Source organism: Lampetra planeri, chromosome 2 (assembly GCF_965212315.1).
Source record: "Lampetra planeri chromosome 2, kcLamPlan1.2.h2, whole genome shotgun sequence".
Classification (NCBI taxonomy): domain Eukaryota; kingdom Metazoa; phylum Chordata; class Hyperoartia; order Petromyzontiformes; family Petromyzontidae; genus Lampetra; species Lampetra planeri.
This window is the reverse complement of record NC_136108.1, coordinates 20,854,665-20,880,239: the sequence shown is the minus strand read 5'-3', so window position 1 is coordinate 20,880,239 and position 25,575 is coordinate 20,854,665. Positions and strand designations below refer to the sequence as shown.

General features: G+C 44.6%; 1 protein-coding gene and 1 long non-coding RNA gene across 2 annotated transcripts in view; one reads left to right on the top strand and one right to left on the bottom strand.

The window, feature by feature from the left end:
• The first annotated feature begins 7,329 nt into the window (after positions 1-7,329).
• On the top strand, positions 7,330-10,464 carry LOC144729635 (uncharacterized). Its single transcript, XR_013587738.1, has 3 exons — positions 7,330-7,720; positions 8,240-8,330; positions 9,550-10,464. It is a non-coding gene; the product is annotated as an uncharacterized LOC144729635 (long non-coding RNA).
• A 7,148-nt stretch (positions 10,465-17,612) lies between these two features.
• LOC144724198 (mitogen-activated protein kinase kinase kinase 13-like) overlaps positions 17,613-25,575 on the bottom strand; it is a 54,183-nt gene continuing 46,220 nt past the window's right edge. Inside the window, exons 11-13 of the mRNA XM_078603116.1 lie at positions 25,259-25,326; positions 23,325-23,712; positions 17,613-21,960 (exon numbers count right to left, since the gene is read on the bottom strand). Coding sequence (XP_078459242.1) covers positions 21,874-21,960; positions 23,325-23,712; positions 25,259-25,326 — 543 coding nt within the window. The 3' untranslated portion in view covers positions 17,613-21,873. The remainder of the gene's footprint in view (positions 21,961-23,324; positions 23,713-25,258; positions 25,327-25,575) is intronic.

The window sequence follows — 25,575 nt, the reverse complement described above, 5'->3', positions numbered from 1 at the left end:
AAATATAGAAACATTTATATTGAACACAGTTACACATGGTTATGTTAAATGATACTGAATACAGATTACTCTTGTTGCAATAGGAAAATAGCGTACTGTATTGTGACCGCTCATATAGTCATGCACGTGTAAGCAATGGAAAGGCTGGAAGCAAGTGGAGCTTAGTGGTAGAGTGTAAAAAAATGCAATTTCCAATTAATATAGTTTTTACACAATGAACAAATAGTGTCATGTTCTTGAATATACTCCGGACAGATGCAATACAGGAACACTTCCAGGCCATATTGCCTTAAATCGAGAGCTCTGCTTTATCCGTGGCCCTGTTAACCACGACTTTTGTTATTCGCGGGAGCTGTAGGTTTTGGGAAAAGGCCAATCATCCACGGCCCGATTTCTTCCAATTATCCGTCGATTATCTGCACCTTTTTTTTACCTCGCGGAAAACAGGAGTAATATCGCGGATAACCCCGCGAATATTAGGATCTGCCATATCGGGCCCTCACAAAACCACGGAAAATGAGGTGTGTTCCTGTACGGTATTCCACCGGTTGATTGCCAGTAAAGTAGTGTAAGGAGACATAGATTGTACGTCCAAATAATCAGGCTAGATGTATAGTAAGGATTCCATGCCTTTATTCACATATGCAAGTAAATGCTAATTTTCCGCAAACAAAACATATTGGTTACGTAGATGTGTAGGTATCTGTGTTGCTATCTATATACTGTATTGTACGTACTCATGCCTGAGAGGAGCACACTGAACTTCTAAGTTTTGCCTTCGATTCATATTGTATACTTTAGCAAAAAAAATGAATCATGCATCTCATAAAACAATGTTGTCTCACGTAATGCCGAGTGATTTAAATGTTCACCTGAATGTCACACGCCAAAGGCTCAATACTTAAGCACAAGTAAAATGCTCATATACTGTATACAAAATCTAGAGGTCGCCAGTTCGATCTGCCGGCGCGGCAGGAAAACCCCCCTCCGCCTCTGTCTCTCCAGCGGTGTCAATGGGCTCACCAGTTGATCAGCAGGTCACATGTGGTGGGGTAAAGTGAGGGTAATCCCACCCCTTCCGAAAGTCTCGGACAGCGTGGAAGAGTAAGCCAAATACCGTCGATGGAGGCTCTCAAGAGCTCACTGTCGTGGAAGCCCTTTTACCAGCGGTGGCGTGAATAAGCAATTGCAGGGCTCCACCTTTACTATACTGTAGAATTGAGGTTTATGTAACTATTTCATCTTCAGCAAATGTTGAGCATGTTAACCAAACTATGTATTTAATTATAATTTGTAACAATTTTAGCTGAATGGCTTGAAATCGTTTTTTTATTTTCATTGTCGCTTGGTTTGATGTTAATTTTCTTGATTAATCATAACTGTCAATCTATTACGGATATAATACCGTAACTCAAAACTCGAGAGCACTTGTATATTTGCTTCGGATAAAATAAATGCTTTAAACGTCATGATTTGTTACGTCATGTTTTTTTAGGAATATAAAGTTAACTGAATGCATTCCTTGTTAATGTCGTGCACTGTGACTTGGCGTGATAACCTCATAGAGCTATTGCAAGTTCAAGACTAAAAACAAATGACTAGCTTCAAGCATCTATTTTCTATTAATTAAAAAGCAAAAGAGTTTTCATTTGTAATGTGTTATTACATTTCATTCGACTTAAAAGCAGTCATCGCCTCAAAAAAGTTAATATTTCTACGAGTGCCCTGCTTGGAATATTTGGGCAAAATCACTTTAATTCAAATACAATATTGAGAAACTACTTTGGCTTGAAAAACAAAAAAATGAGAGCCAACCATGCAAACTAGAAACTATACACGCCAGCAACTTATATTCTATAATAGCTCATTGTCACCTCCATTCCTCTACATCGGATGTAGTTAAGTACCCTACCCGCATATTTGTGATCCAACCCATCCTTACCTCCGGTACACTGCATTCCAACCACACCTGGCCAAAGTGCACTGCTTGTGAACCGTGAGCAAACATCATCGACTCTATGAGAGAATGTGCTGAATACAACTGAGCAGCAGTAGATCCGGCAAGCACCTGCTGGCGACACGCGTCGTTTTGTTTACGCTTTGCGAAAAATGCAATAACTTATCGTAAAAGACACACACCCGTGGCAACCACCCGCCCAGCGAGTGACTCTGAGGCCTTAGATTCAGGCCAAACAGCAACAAAAGTCTATTCACCATTCAGCTATGAGTCAACTACAATCAATGAACGTACAGTATCGTACCTCGTACGCTGCTGCGTTTGCCTGCCGCGCGAAATGTAAAATAGTTTACAATTTTGTCATATCGATATCGCCATCGTAAGATCGAAATATCGTAAGTCGGACCATCGTAATTCGGGGACTACCTGTACCTACTATAATCACCCAGGAATGATCTTAACGTTCGTGACGTCACTCCACATCGACCAGCCCCCATAATGAATATTCATGAACAGGTGTCGTCCTCCAAATGGACACCCCCCACCCCTCAATAATAATCATGAGCAGGTGACGTCACTCAACATCGAACAGCCCCCGCTCATTAATAATCATGTGCAGGTAACGTCCTCCAAATGGACACCCCCCACCCCTCATTAATAATCATGAGCAGGTGACGTCACTCCACATGGACCCCCCCCTCATTAATAATCATGAGCAGGTGACGTCACTCCACATGGACCACCCTCCCCCCTCATTAATAATAATGAGCAGGTGACGTACCTCCACATAGAACAGCCCCCCTCATTAATAATCATTATAAGGTGACGTCTTCCAAATCGACACCACCCCCATTCATAATAATAATTAGCGGGTGACGTCACTCCACATGGGGGAGGGCGAGGCGCCTCCTCCCCCCTCCTCGGCGTCAACTCACAACGCTCACGACAAAGGCAGAACCCTCACGTCACGCGATCTCCGTAGCGCTATTGAGACATAGAAGTAAAAAGGACGTCATGATGAACAAGTGATTATAACCTTAAAAAGAAATAGGTCTGTGTCACCGTCTCCTTCCAAATTGCACACGAATTGATGCAATTAATATATCACGTCGCGGTCTGCTTTTCGCTTGCAAGTTTCAGATTTACTGCAATACACCCGTCCTTGGACGGGCGAAATGCTAGAAATTACATAGCCATCGCGAGCACGCTGCGGGGGGCTTTGTAGACGAGTAAGGAATTAAGTCAATTCCGTGCTATAGGGTCCATCCATTAAGTGTGTACGCATGGAGGGGGGTTAATCCAAATGCGTACGCTTGCGTATGGGGGGGGGGTCTGCTGACAATGTACGTACACATAGGAAACGGGGGGGGGGGGGGTGAAGCCTCGATAATAATTTGTCTACATTGGCCTTCAAATGAGTTAGATAGTCCGGCGGTGGACTGTTTGCTTAAACACGTCAATATTATTAATCCTTGATCGTTTCTACGTGGATTAAATATCGGCCGTTCTATAGGATTCGGGGGGGGGTGCGTCAAGCGTACGTACGCAGGTGGGGGGGGGGGGTGTAAAAAGTACGCGTGCGTACAGGGAGGGGGGGAGGGGTCAAGTTTTGACAGATTTTTGCGTACCTACTCAATGGATGGCCCCTTAGGATCGCGGCTGATGACGGCTATGCTGCAACTTTAATTACGTCACATAATTTGCACAACTACATGAACTAATATATAATTATAAAAAAATTGCGACATTTCTGACAATGTGCAAAGTTTGCACGTCGTAACAACGTAACTACTGCATTTAACACAGTTAACGCAGCAACATCTTGATTGTCTGGTGTTAATTTCCACCGTAATAACAGCGCGCCGTCCACAATTAATCTTGCAATTTGCATATATCATGACTCGAGAACTTTGCAGCTTTTCTTTACATTTAGACCATACCTGTCAACCCATACGTTGTATCCGTATTCTTGACCAGGGAAATTGAGTTTTCAGGTCCATACGGCGTACAGCCGTTTCAATACGGGCAAAAAATTATATTTGTTTGTTTCTCCCTTCTGATGGGACTTTGTAGGATGAACGTTGAGATTTCTAAGGGCACGGGGTGACCAAGAAGGTCTGAAGGTGGCACTGATAAGGGGTTGACAGTTATGATTTAGACAAAAGAGTGCATACCTAATCTTAAGAAAACATTCACTTTAAATGCAGACATTATGGAACAATGAAACACATTAATTACCACCGCTCTCTAGTTTAGTGCATCTCTTGGAAGTTGGCGCCAAATGTGTTGAGTGCAGCACGTGGCAGTCTCACCGTGCGCACCAAAAAGTGAGATGGAAAAAATCTAAATGTGGCATGCGCAATTCTTCGCCGTTTCCTTCGCTCGGGAAAACCGAGTCGAGCCGCATGCTAATGAGCCTATTGTGACGTCTCAGGCTCACGGCTCTGTTGCGTTGCAGATGTTTCGAGAACCTGGAATAGCGGCTTCTTCGTGCGTGCCAGATAAGATCCGCGGTGCCGACATTTTTTGAGCAAACACAAGTGGAAAACGGTATACAGTCGTCACACTTGCAGCTAATTTCAAAACGCAAGGCTCGAGTACGTATATTAAATGCTCATACGCAGCAGTGTTTATAAATCCAGAGGTTTGGTGATCCGATCTCCTGGTAGGTAAGGCTCACTGAGCTATATTGCACTTCTTCAGAAGCGACCTGGCCACAAATGATAGCACTCTGTAACACGATTTTTGTTCCTGGGTAGTAAGTGTTATTTTCTAATTGCTTATGCCTCAAAAGTATAGAAAATGTCTATTATTCCCCACAAACTTTGCTTTTGTGACCAGGACTTTATGTGAATGAATGACACAAATGCACACCACGTTTTCTCATTGAAAATAGGTACATTTCAAAATGTCACTGTTCTGGTCACAAAAGCAAAGTTTGTGGGGAATAATAACCATTTTCTGTACTTTTGAGGCATAAGCAATTATGAAATAACACTTTTACTACCCCGGAACAAACATTTTTTTGTTACACAGCGTTATTAATGGAGTGGATGATTAACTTTGCTTTTGTGTCCTTGTCACAAAAGTAAGGTTTGTGGGGAACAATAATAGCCATTTTCTGTACTATTGAGGCATAAGCAATTAGAAAATAACACTACCCAGGAGCAATTTTTTTTTTACAGTGTAGCTCAACAAAGTGGCTCATCGTGAGAAAATGTTATAGCAGCCAAATACTCTAAATGCATGTTTCTAAATGTGGAGGGAAAAACCGGAGAACCCGGAGATAAATCCACCAACCACTGGGAGATCATACAGGCGTCGGGGTCAGGATATAACCTCCGTATACCAGACGAGGGAGTTAACATCTCGCCACCGTGGTCGCGCCCCTAAGATATATTCAGGGCTTCACCTGCATGGTTTATATGTGGTGCCCACATCAAAGCTAAGTGCTTTACGGTTTGCACACAATGACTCAATATATCCTACTTCCCCCTCCTTGTGAATACACAACCCACAACACATTCTCGCGGGAACTTTTATTCTCGCGAAACACTTTGTACTCTACCATTTGATGTTGAACACACATTTGGTTTAGGTGCACTTAGTAAATATGCAGCTGTGTGAATGTTGTACCGGTCTCTCTGTCGTGAAAAAGGCTATCGTTATTTGTCCATTTACAATACTGTTTTTTTTACATTTTCTTTAACAATATGTAGCGTAACAATTGTGAAACCAAGTCAAAATAACAATCTGTTAAAATGTTTTGGATAAAAGATAAAGCTACTAAAATCCATGATACACGAAGGTGTGTTTAATGCTGCCAAGTTTATTTTATTGTCGTGTTAATGTATTTTATGATGATTTAGCCTAGATTTTTAGACCTTTTACTGAAACATTAAATATTTACAAACACAGCTTCTGTATTTCCTCTTAACATCACCTCTAAGTTAGAGTAATTCAATTATTCCAATAACTAGTAAATATCTACTGTCTTCATATCTACAGTACAGTAGTGTGTATATGTACTGTAATACAAGCATACGGTAAGTGAAATATTGTACACCGTTTTGCATAAATTTGTTTTAATTGTGCCGATGTCATCAAAATGTATTCCAATGCAGCACAGCAATATTCTGGTCGTCTGATGCTTTCCAAACACATTCCTGCGGAGGGAGCTGGTAGGGACGTTGGGTTGCTCGGTCAATGGTGAGGGTCAACGGTGGCGTGGTGTATTCCGCAAATATGGCCAACTGTGAGGGCGGGCACAAGCCGGCGTAAGTAAGTTAAACGTTGAGTTTTATAAGGGCACCACGGGGTAACCAGCCCCTCCCCACCCAGCCCCACCCCTCCCACCCCCCACCCAGCCCCACCCTCCCCACCCAGCCCCCCCCACATTAATTAGTAGTCCCGTGGACGGTGGTAAATTCTTATGCAAGCTCTGACGGAATGCACTGATGAAGTACATAACTTATTGTATTTTTTACGCCATTATAGTCCTTTGATACATTTATCATGTGTACAGTATCATTATCAGGGACTATTACCGATACCCCAATGAAGCCCTCATATATCAATCATAGGTTAAAAAAAGTGTGCCGTCAGTACGCATCTCCATTGGAACCATGTTATCATAACCTCCTAGTGTGCTGCTTCATATAGCGTTCAGTTTGATCAAGAATGCATCCTGAGCGCTACAAGAGGTAGGCCTGTATTTGTCATTATGCCGTGACAATAAATGCTCGAACATATTTTTTTACTTAAGATTTAGTTTTTGAAATGTGCTGAATACAAAATTTATATTAATTATTACTTATAATGTTTAATGAACGTACTGCGTAAGCAGCAGATATACATTCTGGGCAGGCAGTTAAGTAAGATGTTGCTTATTTTTGTAAAAATGTTAAAGAATACATCGGAAAATTGCTCAATCTTCTCTGACTCTCTCTGTCCCTCCTTCTCCCTGTGCCCAACCTCGTGTTCGATCCTTCTATCTCCTTGCAACCCTCCACTGGAATCAACTTCCCCTGTACATGAACATTCCCCCTCCTTAACCTCCTTCCGTGCCTCCCTTTTTTCCAGTTGTACAGGTCATGGATGAAACGAATACCATGGTAGATTTCTGGCTTACGAGCCACTAAAGTGCACATTCTGGAAAAGCTTACAAATGTTCTATTAGTTAGAGAGCAGGTATAAAAGCATCACTTTATAGGGCATAATTGTTATTACGGGCGTTGATTTTACCGTATAAATACAATTGCTGACACATTGACGTCGTTCTTTCTTTGGTGTTTGCGTGCGGTGGCCGTAAATTAGACAAACACCAACGCCCAATAAAAGTGGACTTGTGTTTTTAGTGCGGCTGACGTCACGCCGCCAGGTAAATAATCCCTAGGGGCACGCGGCGGCCGCGACACGGTGGTGGGGGGGGAGTCTTTGCGTAAAATTCCCTCTCCTTCTTCCCTCCTTGTTGTCCTTAAACGGTCGCTTCCTCTGCGCAAGGCCGGCAGTGAGAACGTTCTCGTTCACCCCGCACCGCCCCCCGCCGCCGCGAAAGGCGTTGGGGGCACCAAAATCGCCCGGAGCCTAGAAAGAGGGCGAGCACGGGGGAACGCAGCTCACTTCTATTTGTTTGTTGCCGCTCGAAGCCCGGAGGAGCCACGGTGCGTACGTCGTGGAAAATGAGGCAGTCGTGTCACTGCTGCCTGGTGCTGCTGCTGGTGGTGCTTCTGTCGTTTGCGCTCGCAACCGGCGATGGCAAAGGTGCGTACCTGCGTAGGTTACGTAAGAAACTGGGTGCCGTTGCGGCTTTGCATTGTATTGTCACGTGCGGTAATTAGACACGTGATGCAGATTTAATCAAAGGTTCGTGCGCAGCCAGATTACGACGTGGAGTTTTATCACCTGCAGAGGATAAATAGAGTTGTAAGTGCTATTAAGAGCCCTTGCCCGAAAACGTCGCCTGGTATATATTCTTCCTTTTAAGGCCGCATTGTGATAAATTAACTTTTTTTAGATGCATATATTTAGTACGAGAGTAACCACCATCATGTTGTAAACATTACGTATTAGAAGTAACGACATTTACCGTAATTGTGATTCGCAATTGATATTTTGGGTGAGGCCCACGTAATGACTTGGCCAAAAATGCATATCACTAAAGACCCTCTGCTACCTGACACGGCCAATAGACCAATTAAACCGTCACGCTCAAATTGTGTTGTTACCATTGTAGTATGCGGCACGTGGAACGTAACTCCAGGACTGTGTACCATTTACTAGGTGGCAAGTCACCCTGTCAGACCATGCCAGTCAAGCCTCCTTCATGCGGTGGGACTGGCAGATACTCCCGAAGCCTCCACCGCAAAATCAGGCAAGTTTCTTACTCTGCTCTAACAAAGTTACTTGGTCATTCGACAATGTGAGCTGTACGTGACGCTATGGATAACTGTTGGTAGGGGCGTCCATAGGGGGGGTGCGGGGCCTGGGGCAAATCCCACTATGTGGGCCCCCAGGTGCCTTCAATCTAAATCGGAAGTATTACATATGACGCTGTGACGCCTCCCAAAGCGCGGGGCCCGGGGCAGTCACCCCATTTCGTTGTACCCTTAGGGACGACTGACTATATACGGTTGATTAACGTCCTTTGTCTTACGACGGTGATAGTCCATCGAGATTAGTGGTCGCTGATGCACATAAAACGAGCTAATATGCAGAGTTTTTTATAAAATTTTATCCATTTTTAAACAATTATAGTAGTGTGGATAATGTTTAAGTTTTGGGGGGTTTTGGCTACAATATCAGAATAACAATGACCTCTTCTTGGCATTCGTGTCGGGGTTTTTTTAATGCAAATTGCACGTGCAGGTATATTCCCCATGAAAAACACCGAGGAACATATGGGAAATGACCCAGGCAGTGAGATGCATGGGTGTAAAACACTGCCCACATGCCCCTATTTCCTCAACCCACATTGACCAGCGTAGTGAAGTATGGTCAAATAACCACCATGACCGACAAGGTGGAGGGGGGCGGGGGGGATCCATCAAGCACTGGATTGACAAATTGTTGTCAATTATCATTTAATATATAACAGGTTTGTTTGTTGTTGTTAGATCGCGTGAATAAAAATATGTCGTTAAACCCGCCACCACCCGTCACAGCCAATTAGTACGGTTTGTCATGTAAAAAAACGTGCCAATTCGTTACTACTTCAGCACTAAGCGGTTGTGTGTTGGAGAGTAAACAACCCACAACATTTACCATTCCAGTGCGACGTTCCGCCGGTAATCACAACAACCAGCTTCATCAGGCGACAGCCAGAATTGTGGAGAAATCCTCCCCCTGTTTCCGTCCTAAATAGAGGGGGGTACATAGTCCCAACATTCTACTTGAGGATTTTACACATGTAATGTACATCACAGCGACTTTATTTCACAATTCTTTTTTAAGCCCAGTAAGTGCATACGATTGACATTTTGACTGTAGACAACCCACAACTCACACCTGTCACCCCCCCCCCCCCCCCCAGAGAGATGTGAATGTTACACAGTCTCGCTAACAGAGCTCTTTCTCTCTCTGTATGTTTTCAGGGAGACAGTTTTAAAAGCCGTTGTGGACAACCGGGCACGGCTGTCCGAAGCGCAGCTCGTTGAGAAGGATGCGGAAGATCGTCCCTAAACACCGCAATGGCGTGACTGACACGCGTACACGCAATCCAGTTATTTTAATCGATAGTAGGGAACGCATTTATTGTAATCGGCATTGATTCGAGTGGCGGGAGAGCACGTGAATGACGTTCAGAGCCAATTCGACAAATATCTGCAGCTGTGACAGTTCTAACAGATGTACGTGAAGCTGTAAGAAAAAAAAATACTTCTGAAAAAGTTTTACTCACGAGTTTCACATGTTAGGCAAACTTGGTTTTGGAATTAAACTTTAATGCATTCGCGTGTGGTTTGAACTCAAATTGATCATCATCTTATTCTTGGTCAGCAATAGAGTTTGAATCCCATCATATTCCGTGGGGTGGGGGGGGGTTCACACACTATTTTATACCAGGGCTACTAAGATCGGTGAACTGTGATAGATATTTTTTTGCTCAAGATTGTTGGTGCTTTTGGGAACCTGAGAATGGGATGAGGCTTATGAATTGCTAGTTGCCATTTGAAGGCGCGTCATACACTGCGCTACATTCGAGTGGCATCAGGAGGGCTAACGGAAGGTTAGATATAGTCCCCGTGTTGATCGTTTAGCCCTCCTGAAAGTATTAATCGTTGGGCATCGCAGCCTGTACACAGGGGGTGAACTCTTACCGTGGTGCGACCTCCAACGCATTATATAATTCAGTAATGCTTATATTGTATCATCTAAATTAATGATTAAGTATGCAGTGTTACCGATTAACAAGCCATATAATCGAAGTACCCATACGTATCCAATTTTCACTCTATTGTATTCGTTTAAACATGTGTTTTCTCTTGCAAGTTAAACTATATTTCAATCCACATTACAAAATCGGGTTTCCATTTGTCCAATGCATTACACATGTTAGCAGGGACATCATCGTATGAAGACTTCTCGTACGTGGCAAAATGTTGGTGAAGACCACACACGTCATGAGAAACACACTTTCGAGCCAACCAAACAATGTTGCTTTCGCAACGGACAATAACATGCCGTTTAAGTCTTGTTTGGACACGAAGATAGATAATATAAAAGCAGCAGATAAGAATGTATTGCTAAGACAGAGTTGCACAAGACAGCAGTGCAGGTATGCAGCGTGTGTACACTAACGTGGTAACTAGAAAGCTCTGAAACTGAGACCCTATTTGTTATTAGGATGTTTCCCAATGTTATGCAAATTGTGCTGTCGGGAAGCGACGCATCAATTTGTAACGCGAACAGAGCAGTGCTGTAACCCCCATGACGTGTTATAAAATGGCTCGCAGAAGATGCCACAAAACTACTTCTGAAATCCTTGCAAGGGAGTTTGTGTCCCCCACACTTGTGGGGCACGCTCACACTTCCACACACGCACGTCACCACGGAGAAATGTTGGTGACCTGGTAAAACCAACCCAATAATTTGTAATTCTCGGAACTGGAATTTAGCCATATTAAGTTAAGGCCAAAGTTAATATGATCGGTTTTGGACCATTAGTGACCAGGCTATAACCATCAACCTACTATAAAGGAAAAAAAACAGTTTTTTATCAGGGGTGGCTATACACACACTTAACCATTACTCATTCGTGCTGCTCAATGTTCTGACCCATGAAGCCATCTGGTCACTTCCATGGGACCTAAATTAGTTTGTTGGCCGATACCAAATTTCCACCACCGCCAAACCACTTCCCCCCCCCCAACTGCATAAATATTGGCTGAGTGAAGTCGCATAGGTGTGCCGTTTAAACCACTGGCGACTCATATTTGGTTAAATTAAAGCAACCAACAGAGGGCAAGGTCTGTTTAGTACGGCATTTGTACGAAAGTTTTTTTATTGAAAAAATTCGTTGAAAGCATTTCGCGCGTAAACATCGTGTAGTTGGTTTGTCCTTTGACGGAGTGGAACGCGCTCTTGCCCATGACGCGTCGCGTGGGTACACGGGCGTTGCTGAACGGCTTTGCGTGGCGTGCGGTCGTTTTGTGCGCACTGGTGGGTGGTGAAAAAAAAAATAGAGGTTCTATCCTTTCCGGCAATAATACAGGGAGGTGTTCAGATGTTCAAACGCCAAAATAGATGCAACAATTGCAAGGCAGAAAGTCTGCTTTTGAGCACACGTGATTTTGGTAAAACATGCAAACAAACATGCTTTAATGATGTGCAGTGACACGGCGCTGACTGCTGTACAGCAGCTGCAACTGCAGGTAGACACTTAGCACACACGCCGTTGAGTATATACACGGTGTGTGTGCCGGCAGGGCGAAGGAACTGGGGCAAGGGTCACGGCAGACCTCGTGGGGAGGCCCCTTGAACCCTCTGGTGGGTTCGAGAAGGGAGGCGTGGCTAAGGTGGAGCCGAGCCGCGCCGAAGGGGAATGAAAGCAGCGGAGAGCGAGAGCTCTGGGCTGCCGGTTCTGGGAGTGGACTCGTCTCGTCGTCGCCGTCATCGTCGCCGTCATTGCTGCCGCCTTCACCCGATCATTTCGCGGCTGGACAGTAGTTGGCTGTCTCGATCGACGCCGTCGGTGCAACGTGGACAGGGTTGTGTCTGGGCCGTGTCGGACGGCAGCGTGGTCTTGAGAGAGAGTGGGGGCCGGAGTTGGTGGCGTGAAATGTAATCAAGGAAGGAGGGTGCCTTCTGCGACTACCTCGTCTCTGTCACCTGCTCACACACAAGCCTCGACGAGGAAGAAGAAGCCTACGACACTACAGATGTACGTGTTGTCTTTAAAACTGATTGGCCTACGCCAGCCTCCTGCATGGCCTTGTCTCTTATCAGTGTTAAACTAGAGAACGGCAAAAGGCTGAACAGCACAAAGGCAATGCAATTAATTATCAAATCACTAATTGCTCAGGTTGAGCAGTTATATCGACGGGGACCCTTTAACTTTGATATTCTGATACTGGCAAAGAGGGTCCCAAAGATACTGTTGGGTGGGGTGGCTCTGAGGGTGTCCATTTGGCCTCGTCGTTGTTTTTGTGAAGGGTGCACTTAAGGTGAAAATGTGAAAAGCTGTTCGGACAACCGACGTGGTGTAAACTAATATTGACCCAGGGCGGTGTGTGTGACACGCGGGAGGGTTGTTGTTTTTTTAAAATCCTTTATATTAAGTTCGCTAGCTTGCTTGTGTGCTTGCTTGCGTGCTTGCTTGCTTGCTTACGACCGTGCAAATCTTTCGGTCGTTTTTTAACCCACTTCCCGTGATCCAATCGAGCTGACATTTTCCACACAGACTCGTTGTGCGAGACAATTAATGTGCGTGAAAAAAAATTCCCAACATTTTACACTTTTTGGCAAAAAAAAAATATTTTACATATATTCAAATAGAACGCACAGTGTAAGAGCCCAGAGCGTAACCCCTCCACAGGCTGTGGCGGAGTAGCGCAGTTGGTAGTGCCCTCGCTTCCCATGCCAAAGGGTCGCGGGATCGATCCCCGCGTCCTCCACAGGCGAATATATTTTTAAATCCTTGATATTAAGTTCGCTGCCACGCATATAAAGGATTTATAGTGAAAAACTTCGTTTTTACGGGTTATACTTATTTCCGTTTACCTTGCAGATGAAGAGCTGGGAAGTGTTGATTTCGGTTGGTTTGGTAGAATCAACTTTGCAAAGGTCGACTTCTGCAAATGACAGGTGTGGTAAACAATTATTGATTGTATCCCAAATGTAATGTATAGCACCAACAGCGTTAGATGTGAGAGTCCATGGGACACATATGCCGCCTGCTTTGTGATAGCCTTGAGAGCACAGTAGCGTGTGTAGATCGATGTCAACGTAGTGACTTGGCTGTTATTGATTTAGATTACACTTACGCAATGCATGTCGTTACAAACTTTGTTCCCATCAATTCCCAGAAAATGTTTTAACAATGTTCCGAGTAGTGATATACCCACATCAATAAATAACAATTTATATAAGTTAATGACAACCCCCCCACCCCCTCACTGGTCTTCTGTCGAGGTGAAATGCACTCCGGCGCCATGGACAATGCTGAGCACAGAGGCATACTGGCTGAGGATGCCGGGCTGTTGGGGAGGGAATTTGTCTGGCAGTGGTGGAGTCGTGGTCGCTGGCACAACTCTCCGAGTCTCACTCATCTCGGCAGGGTGGTTGCACGCATTGGTGGCAACAGCAAGAATCCCCTGGGGGTTCAGTTCCCGACTCGAGATCCTTTCTGTGCGCGGAGTTGCTAAGTTGCAGAGCCATCGCTAGTCACTGCAAATTGAGATCGTGTTGTGTTGGAGTGTGCATCGCTGCTACGTACGTCAAACAAAAAATGAAAACCAACGTGGAAGCACCTTACATAACATGCCCCAACCCAGGTTGCTCACTTAATAAACAAAAACAAACATGGATGCTCATTCATTTACATTTTATACGAAGTGAATAATTCAAACACTTGTTTCTCACCTTCGGGGCGAATTTCACACAGCTGTGTGCATAACGTGCTCAAGAATATCTTCTCTACTTGAAAGGCATGCTGGGATACCTCTTCTTCATTGTTGTTTCGGTTTGTTGAGGGGTGATTTGTAAGCTCCCATGCAGCACCTCTTCTATGTATGCAATGTTGCGCTTCTTTCGCACCGTACGTAGCCAACCGTGCTAATCGGAGGTGCGAGATGAAGGACAACAAACTAAAGACAAAAAAAAGCAGCGCGAAAGAAACGAGTTTTCAATCCAGATGCAAAAAGTGTACAGCTACAGTGGTTTCTTAGTATCGGAAGAAAGAGTGTTCCAGACGGCCGCAGAAGCGCATCTGAAAGCGCCGCGCGATGCGGCGACCGTCTTTGTTCGACGGCCAGCCCGTCGCTCCAGCTACACCGGCGGGCGATGGGCAACCCAGGCGAGTTCGTGGGCCACACGAGCGACCCTTCCTCCACCTCAGTGGGCCACAAGCTTGGCATTGTGCTCGTGCACTTACCATGGCACCCACGCATCACCCGAGAGACCCTTAGAGTAGTGCTGAACGATTTGGGGAAAATATCTAATTGCGATTTTTCTGACATACTGCGATTTGATTTGCGATTAAATTTTTTAAGGTCAAGCTTCAGTTCAATATTCACTGTGTAATCGATTTAAAACGTGATAGAGCATTACCACATGATACCATCAAAATATTAACTGCTCTATATATTCTAATGCAAGGATGAGAACTTAAAATATTTTAATTGCTTCCAACATGTATTTATACAAATGTTTTAATTGAGAACAATTGTTAAGTAAAATAAAGAAAGTTATAATAACAATAAAATAAAACAATTCCAAGAAGAAATTAATAGGACTTTTCAAATCGCAAAAAATCGCAGCCTTTGCCATTTGCTAATCGCATTGTTTGAAATTGCGATTTCGATTTGAAATCGATTAATCGTTCAGCCCTACCTTAGACCGGCCCCCCATGCGGGGTTAATGCAGACTTGATTCCTTGTAAAAGGTTTCAGTTTGGTGTTTTAATAACTTAACACCTGTTTTGTGGCCAGATTAAAGGGGAACACCTATTCTCATTGTATTAAGTTGCTTCAGCACTTAATCTGGCTAAATTTTTTTTTTAATTTCCAATTTCGGTTTCGTTGACATGCATTGAAAGATCTCTGCAAGGGTGTTAAAAGGTGTGCCCCAAATGACGGCAGATCCCATAGGTGACTTGTTTACTACTGTGCAGCAGTTGTGGGATCTGATGGGAGTAGCTTTGAAGAGGTTAGTATGTACTGTATGTTGAAATTCTTTCGACCGTACGAAGTCCACCGTGCTAATCGGAGGTGCAGGGGAAGGACAACAAACTAAACACACAAATCAGTTCAGGAGAAATTAGTTTTCAATGTAGATTTAAAAGTGCATAGCTCCAGTGACTTTCTAATATTGGAAGGAAAAACGTTCCAGACGGCCGCAGCAGCGCATCTGAAAGCACACGATGCAGTGACCGTCTCTGTTCGATGGTTAGCTAAAATCCGCTGCGAGGATGACCGTAGTTTGCTTGATGGTTTATGCTTCTTGACGAGATCAGCAACGTCCTGTGGTTCATTTGCGGCAAGCACTTTGTTTGTAATGAATGTTACCGCATAATGGATCGTGTGGTAGCATATATGGCTTAAACCATGACGACATCTTCATCGAATGCGAATGAGAGTCTACACCGAGGGGACTTCTAAATTATTTCTGCGGCCACTTTACAGGCTGCTCTCTCTCCAGACGAGAGTTCCAAATGACATTTTTTTTCATTCGGTGAAATTACACAAATGGAATATAATCGGGGGAAATAAATGAGGATAAACGTTGCATGCTGTAAGCTGTTTGGAATATAATTGTAAACCCAACTATCTAAGGCCATGAAGTGAGCCCAAAGCAGAGTTTGTTGTGCACTTCTTATGAAGGACTCACAGGCTCATAACAGCAAAATCATCCGTAACAGCAACATCATCCGTAACAGCAACATCATCCGTAACAGCATCATCATCCGTAGCAGCATCATCATCATCCGTTGCAGAATCATCATCAACATGCATCCACAATTTCCTGCCCCCTCCTCTTCTGGCTTCCACAGCCCCTTGACATTGCATGAGCTGAGCCAAGTAACAGTACCCAGGCCAACCCAGCGTGATTAATGCCCTCTCCTGCTCATCAGGTGAGCATTGTTCCAATATAATAATCTAGTCAATCCCACAAAAAGCGGTGAATATGCAACACGCCGACTCCTTCATCGTCTGTAACAAGAGGGTTAACATCGAAAATCTTCCTTCAATAATTATCCTGAAGCTGAAGATGAGTGCAAGATAACTGCATTTGCAAATGCGATTTGTAATTTTTAAACTTACCCACGTATTGATATTTACATTTTAATTTGGACGCTTATTGAGGGGCTGTGTGCTGTCTTGGTGTGATCTTGGACTGTTCTTGTTGTTGTTTTGCTGCCTTGCCCAAGCTGGGGAGTTGGTGTACTTATGCAATTTGAACTTATAAATTTGATGTATTTTAGCGATTTACTTACCTTCCCTATACTTTGCACTCCTATCGTTATTTGTATGTTCTGTTGTTGCCACTTTCTGACCCGCCCCTTCTGTAAATATGTGATAAAGGAGCTTCAGGATAAATAAAGATTCTGATTTTGGCTGTGCTGGCCTGCCCCATGTAACATTTAATCTGTCATATTACAAAAACTGCAATGAAAAGTCACGTTAATATATTGTTTGAAACATGGAGATCTCAATGTACAATGTGAAAATTAGCAGGATCGGCAAAACTATACACCTGCTAACAGGGACTGTTGAGTAGTGAAGGGCCCCATGGTGGCGGGATGTTAACTTCTTCACCTGCTCTACAGGAGGTCGTGGGTTCGATCCCGACCCTGACGCCTCTGTATATTTGGAGTTTGCATGTTCTTCCCGTGGTCGCATGGATTTTTCTCCAGGTCCTCGGGTTTTCTCACCTCCACATTTAGAATCAACGTGCGTTTAGAGTATTTGGCTACGATACATTTGCACGTGATTATTAGCCACTCTGTTGAGCTATCATTTGTGGATGGGTCGCTTCTGATAAAGAGCTATATAGCTCAGTGGGCCTTACCTGGTAAAACAAACATATTGGTTTAAAGCTTTCGTGACTGCAGGGATTCATATTCTTGGATCTTTCGGTATAGTCACGTAGAAGGGAAATAATAATAATTAAAAGTAAAAAAAAGACAATAATAATTCTCACGACGTTTCGACTGCAACACAAGTAATCATCATCAGGTGTGAAATCCACAGCAAGAAAAAAATAATGATTGCTTGTGTTGCAGTCGAAACGTCGTGAGAATTTTTATTGTTTTATATATTTTATTTTATTATTTCCCTTCTATGTGACTTTACCGAAAGAGCCAAGAATATAAAACACAAATAGTTGAATAGTTTCGGTTTAATTTAGTTATACATCCACTTCAAATTCATGTAGGCTGTAAAAAGTAATTGTAGAGGAATATCGTGCCGCATGAACACAGCCAAACCAGTATAAATCACTCGTTCTGAACCATAGTTTTATTCTGTCATGCAAAATATTTCCAACTCTTTCTTTGGGCCATCTGACATACTGTTCACAAATATTTAACACATATTCACAGTCGTGTGTGCTCAGATATGTACAACTATCATGTCTATATTGCGAATTAAACAAAAAAAATAAAGAAATGTAACTTTCGGCCTTTCCGAAGAAATGCTTACAATTAATTTGGAAGACCCTCTTTGGAGCTGTAAATAATTAAAATAAATTATTTGGAGTGAAAAAATTCAATAAAAATCTTAAAGCTACGCACATAATCTGTTCTAAAGAGGTACTAGGTTGAAGTGTCAAATATATCATCCAACATGTAGGCCAGCTACTAAATAAAATACTGCATATATATAAAAACAAACCTCCAAATGAAAAATCTTCCATCACAATTCCTGCACCAGCCTTAATTTGCATTGCTGATGTTTAGCAACTCCTGCAGTTCCGCGTGCATAAATCAAAAAGGAAAGAGTTTTACAGTAACGCGAATATAAATTGCTAAGCCATACACACAACAATGCACTTCACCGGCAGCCCGTATGGTTTTGATGTGGTACGGCACATACAATGGGTGTTTTAAGTGAAACCCACACTTACCAGAACGAGATGCATTCGTGAATTTAACATCCAAAGTTTACAACCGTCACCCCGTCCTCTCCCAACTAATACGTGTGAAACGTGGTGTGAACTTGGAGACAACTCACAACAAAGTCGTCCAGACAAATCCATGGGCAACGGAGCCCTGGATGTTTTTGTTTGTTTATCTGGCCACTGTAATGCAACATCTTGTGTAGACAAACGCTACTTTAGTTTGTGGCCACTTGGCACAAAAGCGAATGGTGTGTAAGAGAAGCCCATCAAGAAACGTAGTCAAGTTGTCCGACTATAGCATCGCAAATTTAAATCACCCCAGGATTATTTGATTCATAAATATAACAAAAACATGAAACAGTACACAATGCATAACTTTATACTCGCACAAAATAGCAATGTTTTTGTCCAATTCAGTCTCGGAGAAGATGATGTATGAACGATTGTAAACAACAACAGCAACAACAACAACAAAAATGAACGTTTATAAACTGAAATTTACGTACGCTAATTAAATGTACAAACAAACAAAATACGTTTACATTTTGTTTGGCTATGTTCATTGGCTATGCTCACAAGTGGAATGCATTCTAAAGGCAAGTTAGCTTTGTTGGACAACTCGACAGCAGTGCATTTGTGCCAGCCCACGCGCCAGTGAGAGGTTTAACGCAATGCCACCCACAGAGCTGCTGCTTGCTGATGCTGCCCAGCCCAGGGTGGAAAGTGCCCCTCAGGTTGGGAAGCACCGCTCTTGTCGCCCGTCAGCATATCTCGCGCTAAGCTTCTCGTTGCTCATGCCCGACAGTCGGTGACAACACATATTACGTAAATATCCGCCGGACATCTGTGTGTTTTGGTGTGGATTTATCTACACGTTTATGTTCACACTACTGGTGCACACAAACTGCACTTGCACTCTGGATTATTATTTTTTGGCTTGCTTAGACTGGTAGAGCAGTTAGACCAGACTCTTATTTAGCTTATGAATTAAATTCTAAGGGGTAAATATCATAATTTAAGTCATCCAACCACTACTCTAGGTTGGTGAATGTTTTTGATGATCGGGGTGAAAGAAATGTAGCCAGACGAGATATTTCTACGCATATTGTCGTGGATTTGTGTTACTTTGCATCTTGCATATGAATGCTTCTGCCATTGATTGTTTCCGTTACAAATGTTGCCGACAAAGGGAGCTGCCAAGTCTTGACAACACCGACAACGAAGCAGCGGCACGAACACTGACACGAGGCTGTATATACAAGGCCTCCACTGGCTCACCTCAACGTGATCATGTGAGTGCAGAGGATGGGTTGAGTGGGATGAATGTAGAAATGCAAAGTTGTAAACATTGGCATTTAAATGTAATGGACATGTGACACGAGTTTAGACTGCATTTGAACACCCAACGAAGAAGCATATCTTGGCTCCGTATTTAACGTTATATTTATACACTTTTTTCCCCAATGCATTTTCACAGGATTTGGGTTAGCTTTTACAGGAAAGCAGCACCACCTCTGATGACGGGTGAAACAAAGCATTTGACGAGAACCAATGTTTGATAGCTATTTACAACGATGAGTAGAAGATTGGAATATCAGGATCTTTGCACTGTGGACAGGTTTCACCCAGCAGCAATCCTGCAACCACATGGCCCCAGATTTGACCGGCAGGACCCCACCCTCCCCTTTGCACGGAGGGTTGGGTGAATATCAATTTCCTCAACCAATATTTTAACTCTTGTAGAGTCAACGAAGTAGTAACGATACACGCAGGTAAAAGCACAGCTCTGCCGTATCTTGCTCAACGCTACCGCTGGCAGAAGGCTCTGGAGAGCCCTTCTGGAGATGGTGTTTTGGCCTACGCTTACGCGCTGGCCAGACGTCTTGGAAGAGGTGGGAGTCCCCAGACTTTACCCCACCACACGCAAACCTGTTAATAAACGCATCCGTTTGCACTGCAGGGTGGACCAAGGCCATGGAGGGTGATTTAAGAAACTTGCCCCATTGTTTCAACTGCCACACCGGGAGATTGAACCGGTGACCTCTGGGATCACAAGTCCAGTGTGCTGACCGTTACACCACTGTGGCAACATCCCAGCTATCTATCTTATATATATTTATATAGCAGCATCTTATTTCAAGGGGCTGTACGACAACTATAAAATTGTACATAAGATGATAGTGCTTGGGATAAAGAGTGGGGTTATTACTAAAAGTGGCGGTATAGTTATGGTGAGAGTTATGAGAAAATGTGGGAGTGGTTAAGGAAGTGTTGTGGTAAGCCTGGTCGTAGCTGGGTGGTGCGGGCAGGGAGTAGCAGTAGGGGTAGTGATAGGGGTAGTGATAGGGGTTGAGGTAGTGAGTGGGGTTGGGGTAGTGATAGTGAAAGGGGTAGTGATAGGGGTTGGGATAGTGATAGGGGTTGGGGTAGTGATATGGGCTGGGGTTGTGATATGGGTTAGGATAGTGATAGGGGTTGCTGTAGTGATAGGGGTTGGGGTAGTGATAGGGTTAGGGGTAGTGATAGGGGTCGTGATAGGGGTTGGAGTAGGCCTGATCTTAGCTGGGGGTCGGGAGCAGGGAGTATCAGTAGCAGCAGGATGGGCTAGGGGACAATAGATGGGGTTGCTTTAAGGGAGGCACGGCAGCAGGTTAGTGAAGACGATATAATCTTATATTGGGTTCACCTTGTGGTATTGTTCAGAAAAGCTTCCAAGGTTCAAGCTTTAGAGAAAAACAATTACCGGGGAGATTCCACGAAGTGTTCCTGCCAAAGGCTCATGTATGAAAACTGAACACTGCCTCTGCGCTTTCAGCGAAACAGCTGTACCCAATGAGAAGTGGACGTGGACTTGCGCACAATTTTCCTCTTTTCATCGAATAGTTCTTACGTCCTCCACTTCAACGCCCGAGAGCAGCGTTGACCACCTCATTTCACACGCAGAGCTAGAGTTCAATACTGCATCGCATTCGCACGATGAGGGCATATACGTGACTGATTCATCCGGCGGAGGGAGCAAACCTACGATACATTCATCTGCTTTCCCCTTAACAGATTACAATCGAGCATCACTTTTATAACTCTGGCAAAACAATCAGCTCCGTTTTACAATAAACGCAATTCGGGGACAACACGCAATGTGTTTCACCCTTCCCATCAATGCCCTGCGTGTGTGTTTTGTATACGATCCCTGCAAAAACCCCTTCACGACAAAATGCCCATCGTTTTGGCTATACATAGCGAGCGTGACACATTATATAGCGGAGGGGGGGGGGGCATGACTGACGCTTGGCAACCGTCATGATGTGAAATGCAGTGCGAGACGTGTACCAGCTTGGCCAATGCCGAGGGCATCGTGGGGTTTGAAGCGACACAGTAATGCACGGCATTTAAGCGGCGTGACGTGGTCAGCCATACTCTATACGATGGCATTCCCATTGGACACGTGCCCGTGATAAACCGAAAACGTCTCCATCTGCTTGCTGTTCCTTGCCGTTCCTCGGTGACTTGCATGGATGGATAACAATCTCCCGTTGTTATCCAGGTGCATTCGTGAATGTTATTAATGACAGCAGTCGGTCCGTGCAGCCACAGGCAGCAGTAATCGATGGTCTCGTTGGCTGCCCGGCTCAGGGGAGGCTTCACCAAGTTGCAGAAGACCCAGACCCCTTCGCGGTGGCAGATTCGGGGCATCCCTCTCCGTCGGAGAATTCAAACTGCATCGTATTCTGCAGCAACAGCAAAAATACACAAGTTGTGTTTAGCTTAATTTGTGCCCGTTTTTGTTTCACACAACGTACGAGTTCGTTTTGACTGCCAGCAGCGTTGAGAAGATCACGAAATGCTGACTCTTATTTGAATCACTGCCCGGGATTGCTCGTTAGGAGGACATGCGCTCGACCGTTACCACAACAGTGCCAAATGGAATTCTTCACTTGAGCCAGCAATGAACTCAAACGCAAAAAGCAGTGCTGCTCCTCGTCGTTGACTACTCGCGTACGCTCGCCAATCACACATGCAATAAAAAATAATAAATCCCTCAGACCTTGGTGTGAGCAATTAAAGCTAAATTGATATACATAGAGGATGTTTTTGATGTAGTTACTGGTGACCAGGCTGGGGCAATGTAGCTCTGCATGAGAGAATATTTTTTACTTGGCACGAGCCAAAGGTTTCACCCCAGGATTTCAACAGTCCACAGAAGCCTGGTACAGCAATTAATCTAAGTAACTATTTTCATTTTATTTTACTAGGTAAGGCCTATTGAGCTTTATAGCTCTTTTTCAAAAGTGACCTGGCCACAAATGATAGCTCATCGAAGTGGCTTATCATGTGGAAATGTATAGCAGCCAAATACTCTAAACGTATGTTTCTAAATGTGGAGGGAAAAACCAGAGGACCCGGAGAAAAATCCACACGACCACAGGGAGAACATGCAAACTCCAAATATACAGCAGGTGTCAGGGTTGAGATGGAACCCACGACCTCCTGTATACCAGGCGAGGTAGTTAACATCTCACCACCGTGGTGCCCCTCATCTCCTTAAGAGACCGTTGTTCCCCCTACTTGTCCATGACAGGTCAATGTAGATTACTTGGTGACTGCAGAGATAGTCCAGGAACCAGTGAGGACCGCAATGCCACTGACGTGACCCGTAACTTGGCCAGTGCATGCAGGCTTTATCGAATTGCGTGTGTCAAATTTTTAAATGGATAATCTGATGATCGTGGTATGAACATTAACCTACAACGGTGAATACATTTCTTTTTATATATTAAAATATATTATTAATAAAATAATATATACTTTTATGAATGCCATGTTGACACAAGTGGAAGGCTATGTTCATCTCAGTTGATGGTTGAGAGTCAGTGATAGAAATTCCATAATTCCTATCATTGTTTTCTACAAAGTTATACCAATTTTATAGATCCCCAGAAGGACACACAGGCTGAGTTGACCCCCCCACCCAACCTAGATTTGACCGTCCAATTTTTAGAAGAGCAACTCTCTTCCGACGTAGCCTCCCAGCCAGTTCAAAAGCGAACGCAGAAGTCAAACAAGCGGCGATCGCGCCGCACGAAGCGGGCACCTCCGCAAAGTGGTCCTGCGAGGCGGCGGCCGTCTGCCCAAGCGAGATCTGCGTCTTGACGCGCCGCACGACGCGCTCCTTCTCCGAGAGGCCGTCCGACGCGGTCGAGAGGGCGTCCAGGGAGAGGTCGGGGGTGCGGCGACCCGGCGGCGGCTCAGGGGAGACGCGGCCCTTCCGGGACGACCCGGACCCGGACCCCGAGCCCGAGCCCAGGCCGGCGCCGCCGCGGCGGCGGTGGTTGTGGTGGGCCGGCGTGGGGCCGGTGCGCGAGTCCGTGGTGGCGCCCGGCGAGCGGTCGCTCGTGTTGCCCTCCTCGCCGTCCGACGCCGAGGGGTTCTCGGAGCTGATGGTGGAGTACGACTGGCAGCTGCTTACGCAGCGCGCCGGCCTGGTGGTGAGGAGGGGAGGGGAGGAGTGGGCGGAGGGAAGAGACAAAATTGCAGCAAACGACAGGAACCGATACTCATCCAGAAGGTGATGAAAGATGATACAAATGCTGAGTGTATTTATGTTTAGGAGGAATCTGGACAGGTCTGGTGTTAAGCGTAATTGCCAATAGACCACGATGAATTGTAAATCAATTCGGTATCTATACTGATATCAATACAGTAATACCCTGGTTTACATCAGGGGGGGGATGCATTTCTGAAAGGTGCGATGATGAATATCGAAACGACGTAAATCAAAGCAATTTACAGGCTAGGTAGAGGCGAAGGCCGAGAGGCAACAGATTCGAAAAAGGACGGACGATGCTGGCAGTGATGTAAGTGTGGGGGTTGAGGCGACGCAAAACAGGTGGTGGTGTTAATAATGTGACGATGTATTTGCAAAACCACATTAAACACGTCACTTAAAAGGGGAGACGTAAATCGGGGTATTACTGTACCATGAATTGTATATATATGTAATGTAGTTCTCAGAGACACCATCTTGTTCAGTTATATGTATATTTATTATGAGTAAAGTCCGCCGACTCACTGAAAGCTTAACGAGTAACCACGAGTGACTATATTCACTTGGGTAACTTAGACAACTCTATTATTCTGAGACAACATAACTCTAGCCTTCCAAGACTACAAGGTGCCCACTCCAGGATGATGAAGACGACCCGCTCAAAGGTGACGGCGACGACGGCAGTTCCCCCACAACAGCAGCCCTGAGCCCCGGTCCACGCCGGCTTTTATCCCCCTCACGACCCGGCCACGCCCCTATTCCCAAACCCTCTCTCACCGCACCTGGCCCTGTCTGTCTCTGCCCTTATGACAATTTACGACCATTAGGTCCTGTGCTTCCCCTACCGTGAACCTGCCAAAGCTTGTCGCATCAATTATTATTAGCAACCGCTTAGGTCCCACATTACCCTACCGTACCCAGTCTGTTCTCGTTACGTTAATTAGTAACCATGGCCACGGGGAGCCGTACTGTCCCTACATCACCCCGTACTGTCCTTACATATATACAAATATATGTATATACAATTTACAGACCTGAAATTCATAGTTTCATGGTACAATAACTTTTAAATATATAATAATCAATGACTCCATTTAAAAGATATAACGTAGGATGTGTGTTATGAGTGAAATTAGTACTTATGGATGCTGGGAACTCTTTGTTGTTTCTTAACAATGAAAGCTTTGTTGTTTTTGGCTCTCTTCACTCTGCGGAAGGGCGATTAGGGGATAACTTTTTATTTATTTTACCAGGTAAGGCCCACCGAGCTACATAGTTATTTTTCAGAAGCGACTTAGCTTCTGTGGAGGGAAAAACCGGAGGACCCAGAGAGACATCCACGCGGCCACGGGGAGAACATGCAAACTCCAAATATACAGGTGCCAGGGTTGGGATCGAACCCACGCCCTCCTCCATACCAGGCGAGGTAGTTAACATCTCCTAGCCACCGTGGCGCCCTAAGGCTGCAATGTGAGGCTGACCTCTGCCTGCGTGGGAAGTCCACTTCACTGTCCACCTCTCCCTCCTCCTCCGAGGAGTCCAGCGCACCCTGTAGTTACATCAAAAACATTCAACATAAAACAGGCATCATCCCGTATTTCATCTTCACCCGTTGCACACTACAGTTTTTGTTTTGCGACACATAATAAAAGAGAAACTGGCACAAATATTCCAAAGCGAGACCCTCTTAAAATTCTTGAAAGTCAGTGAGACTTTTCAGGAATCATGAATTCACATTATCGCCATCCTTTTCATACCGTGTCGCCTTCTCAAGCTCTTTCCCTGATCACATCTCCTC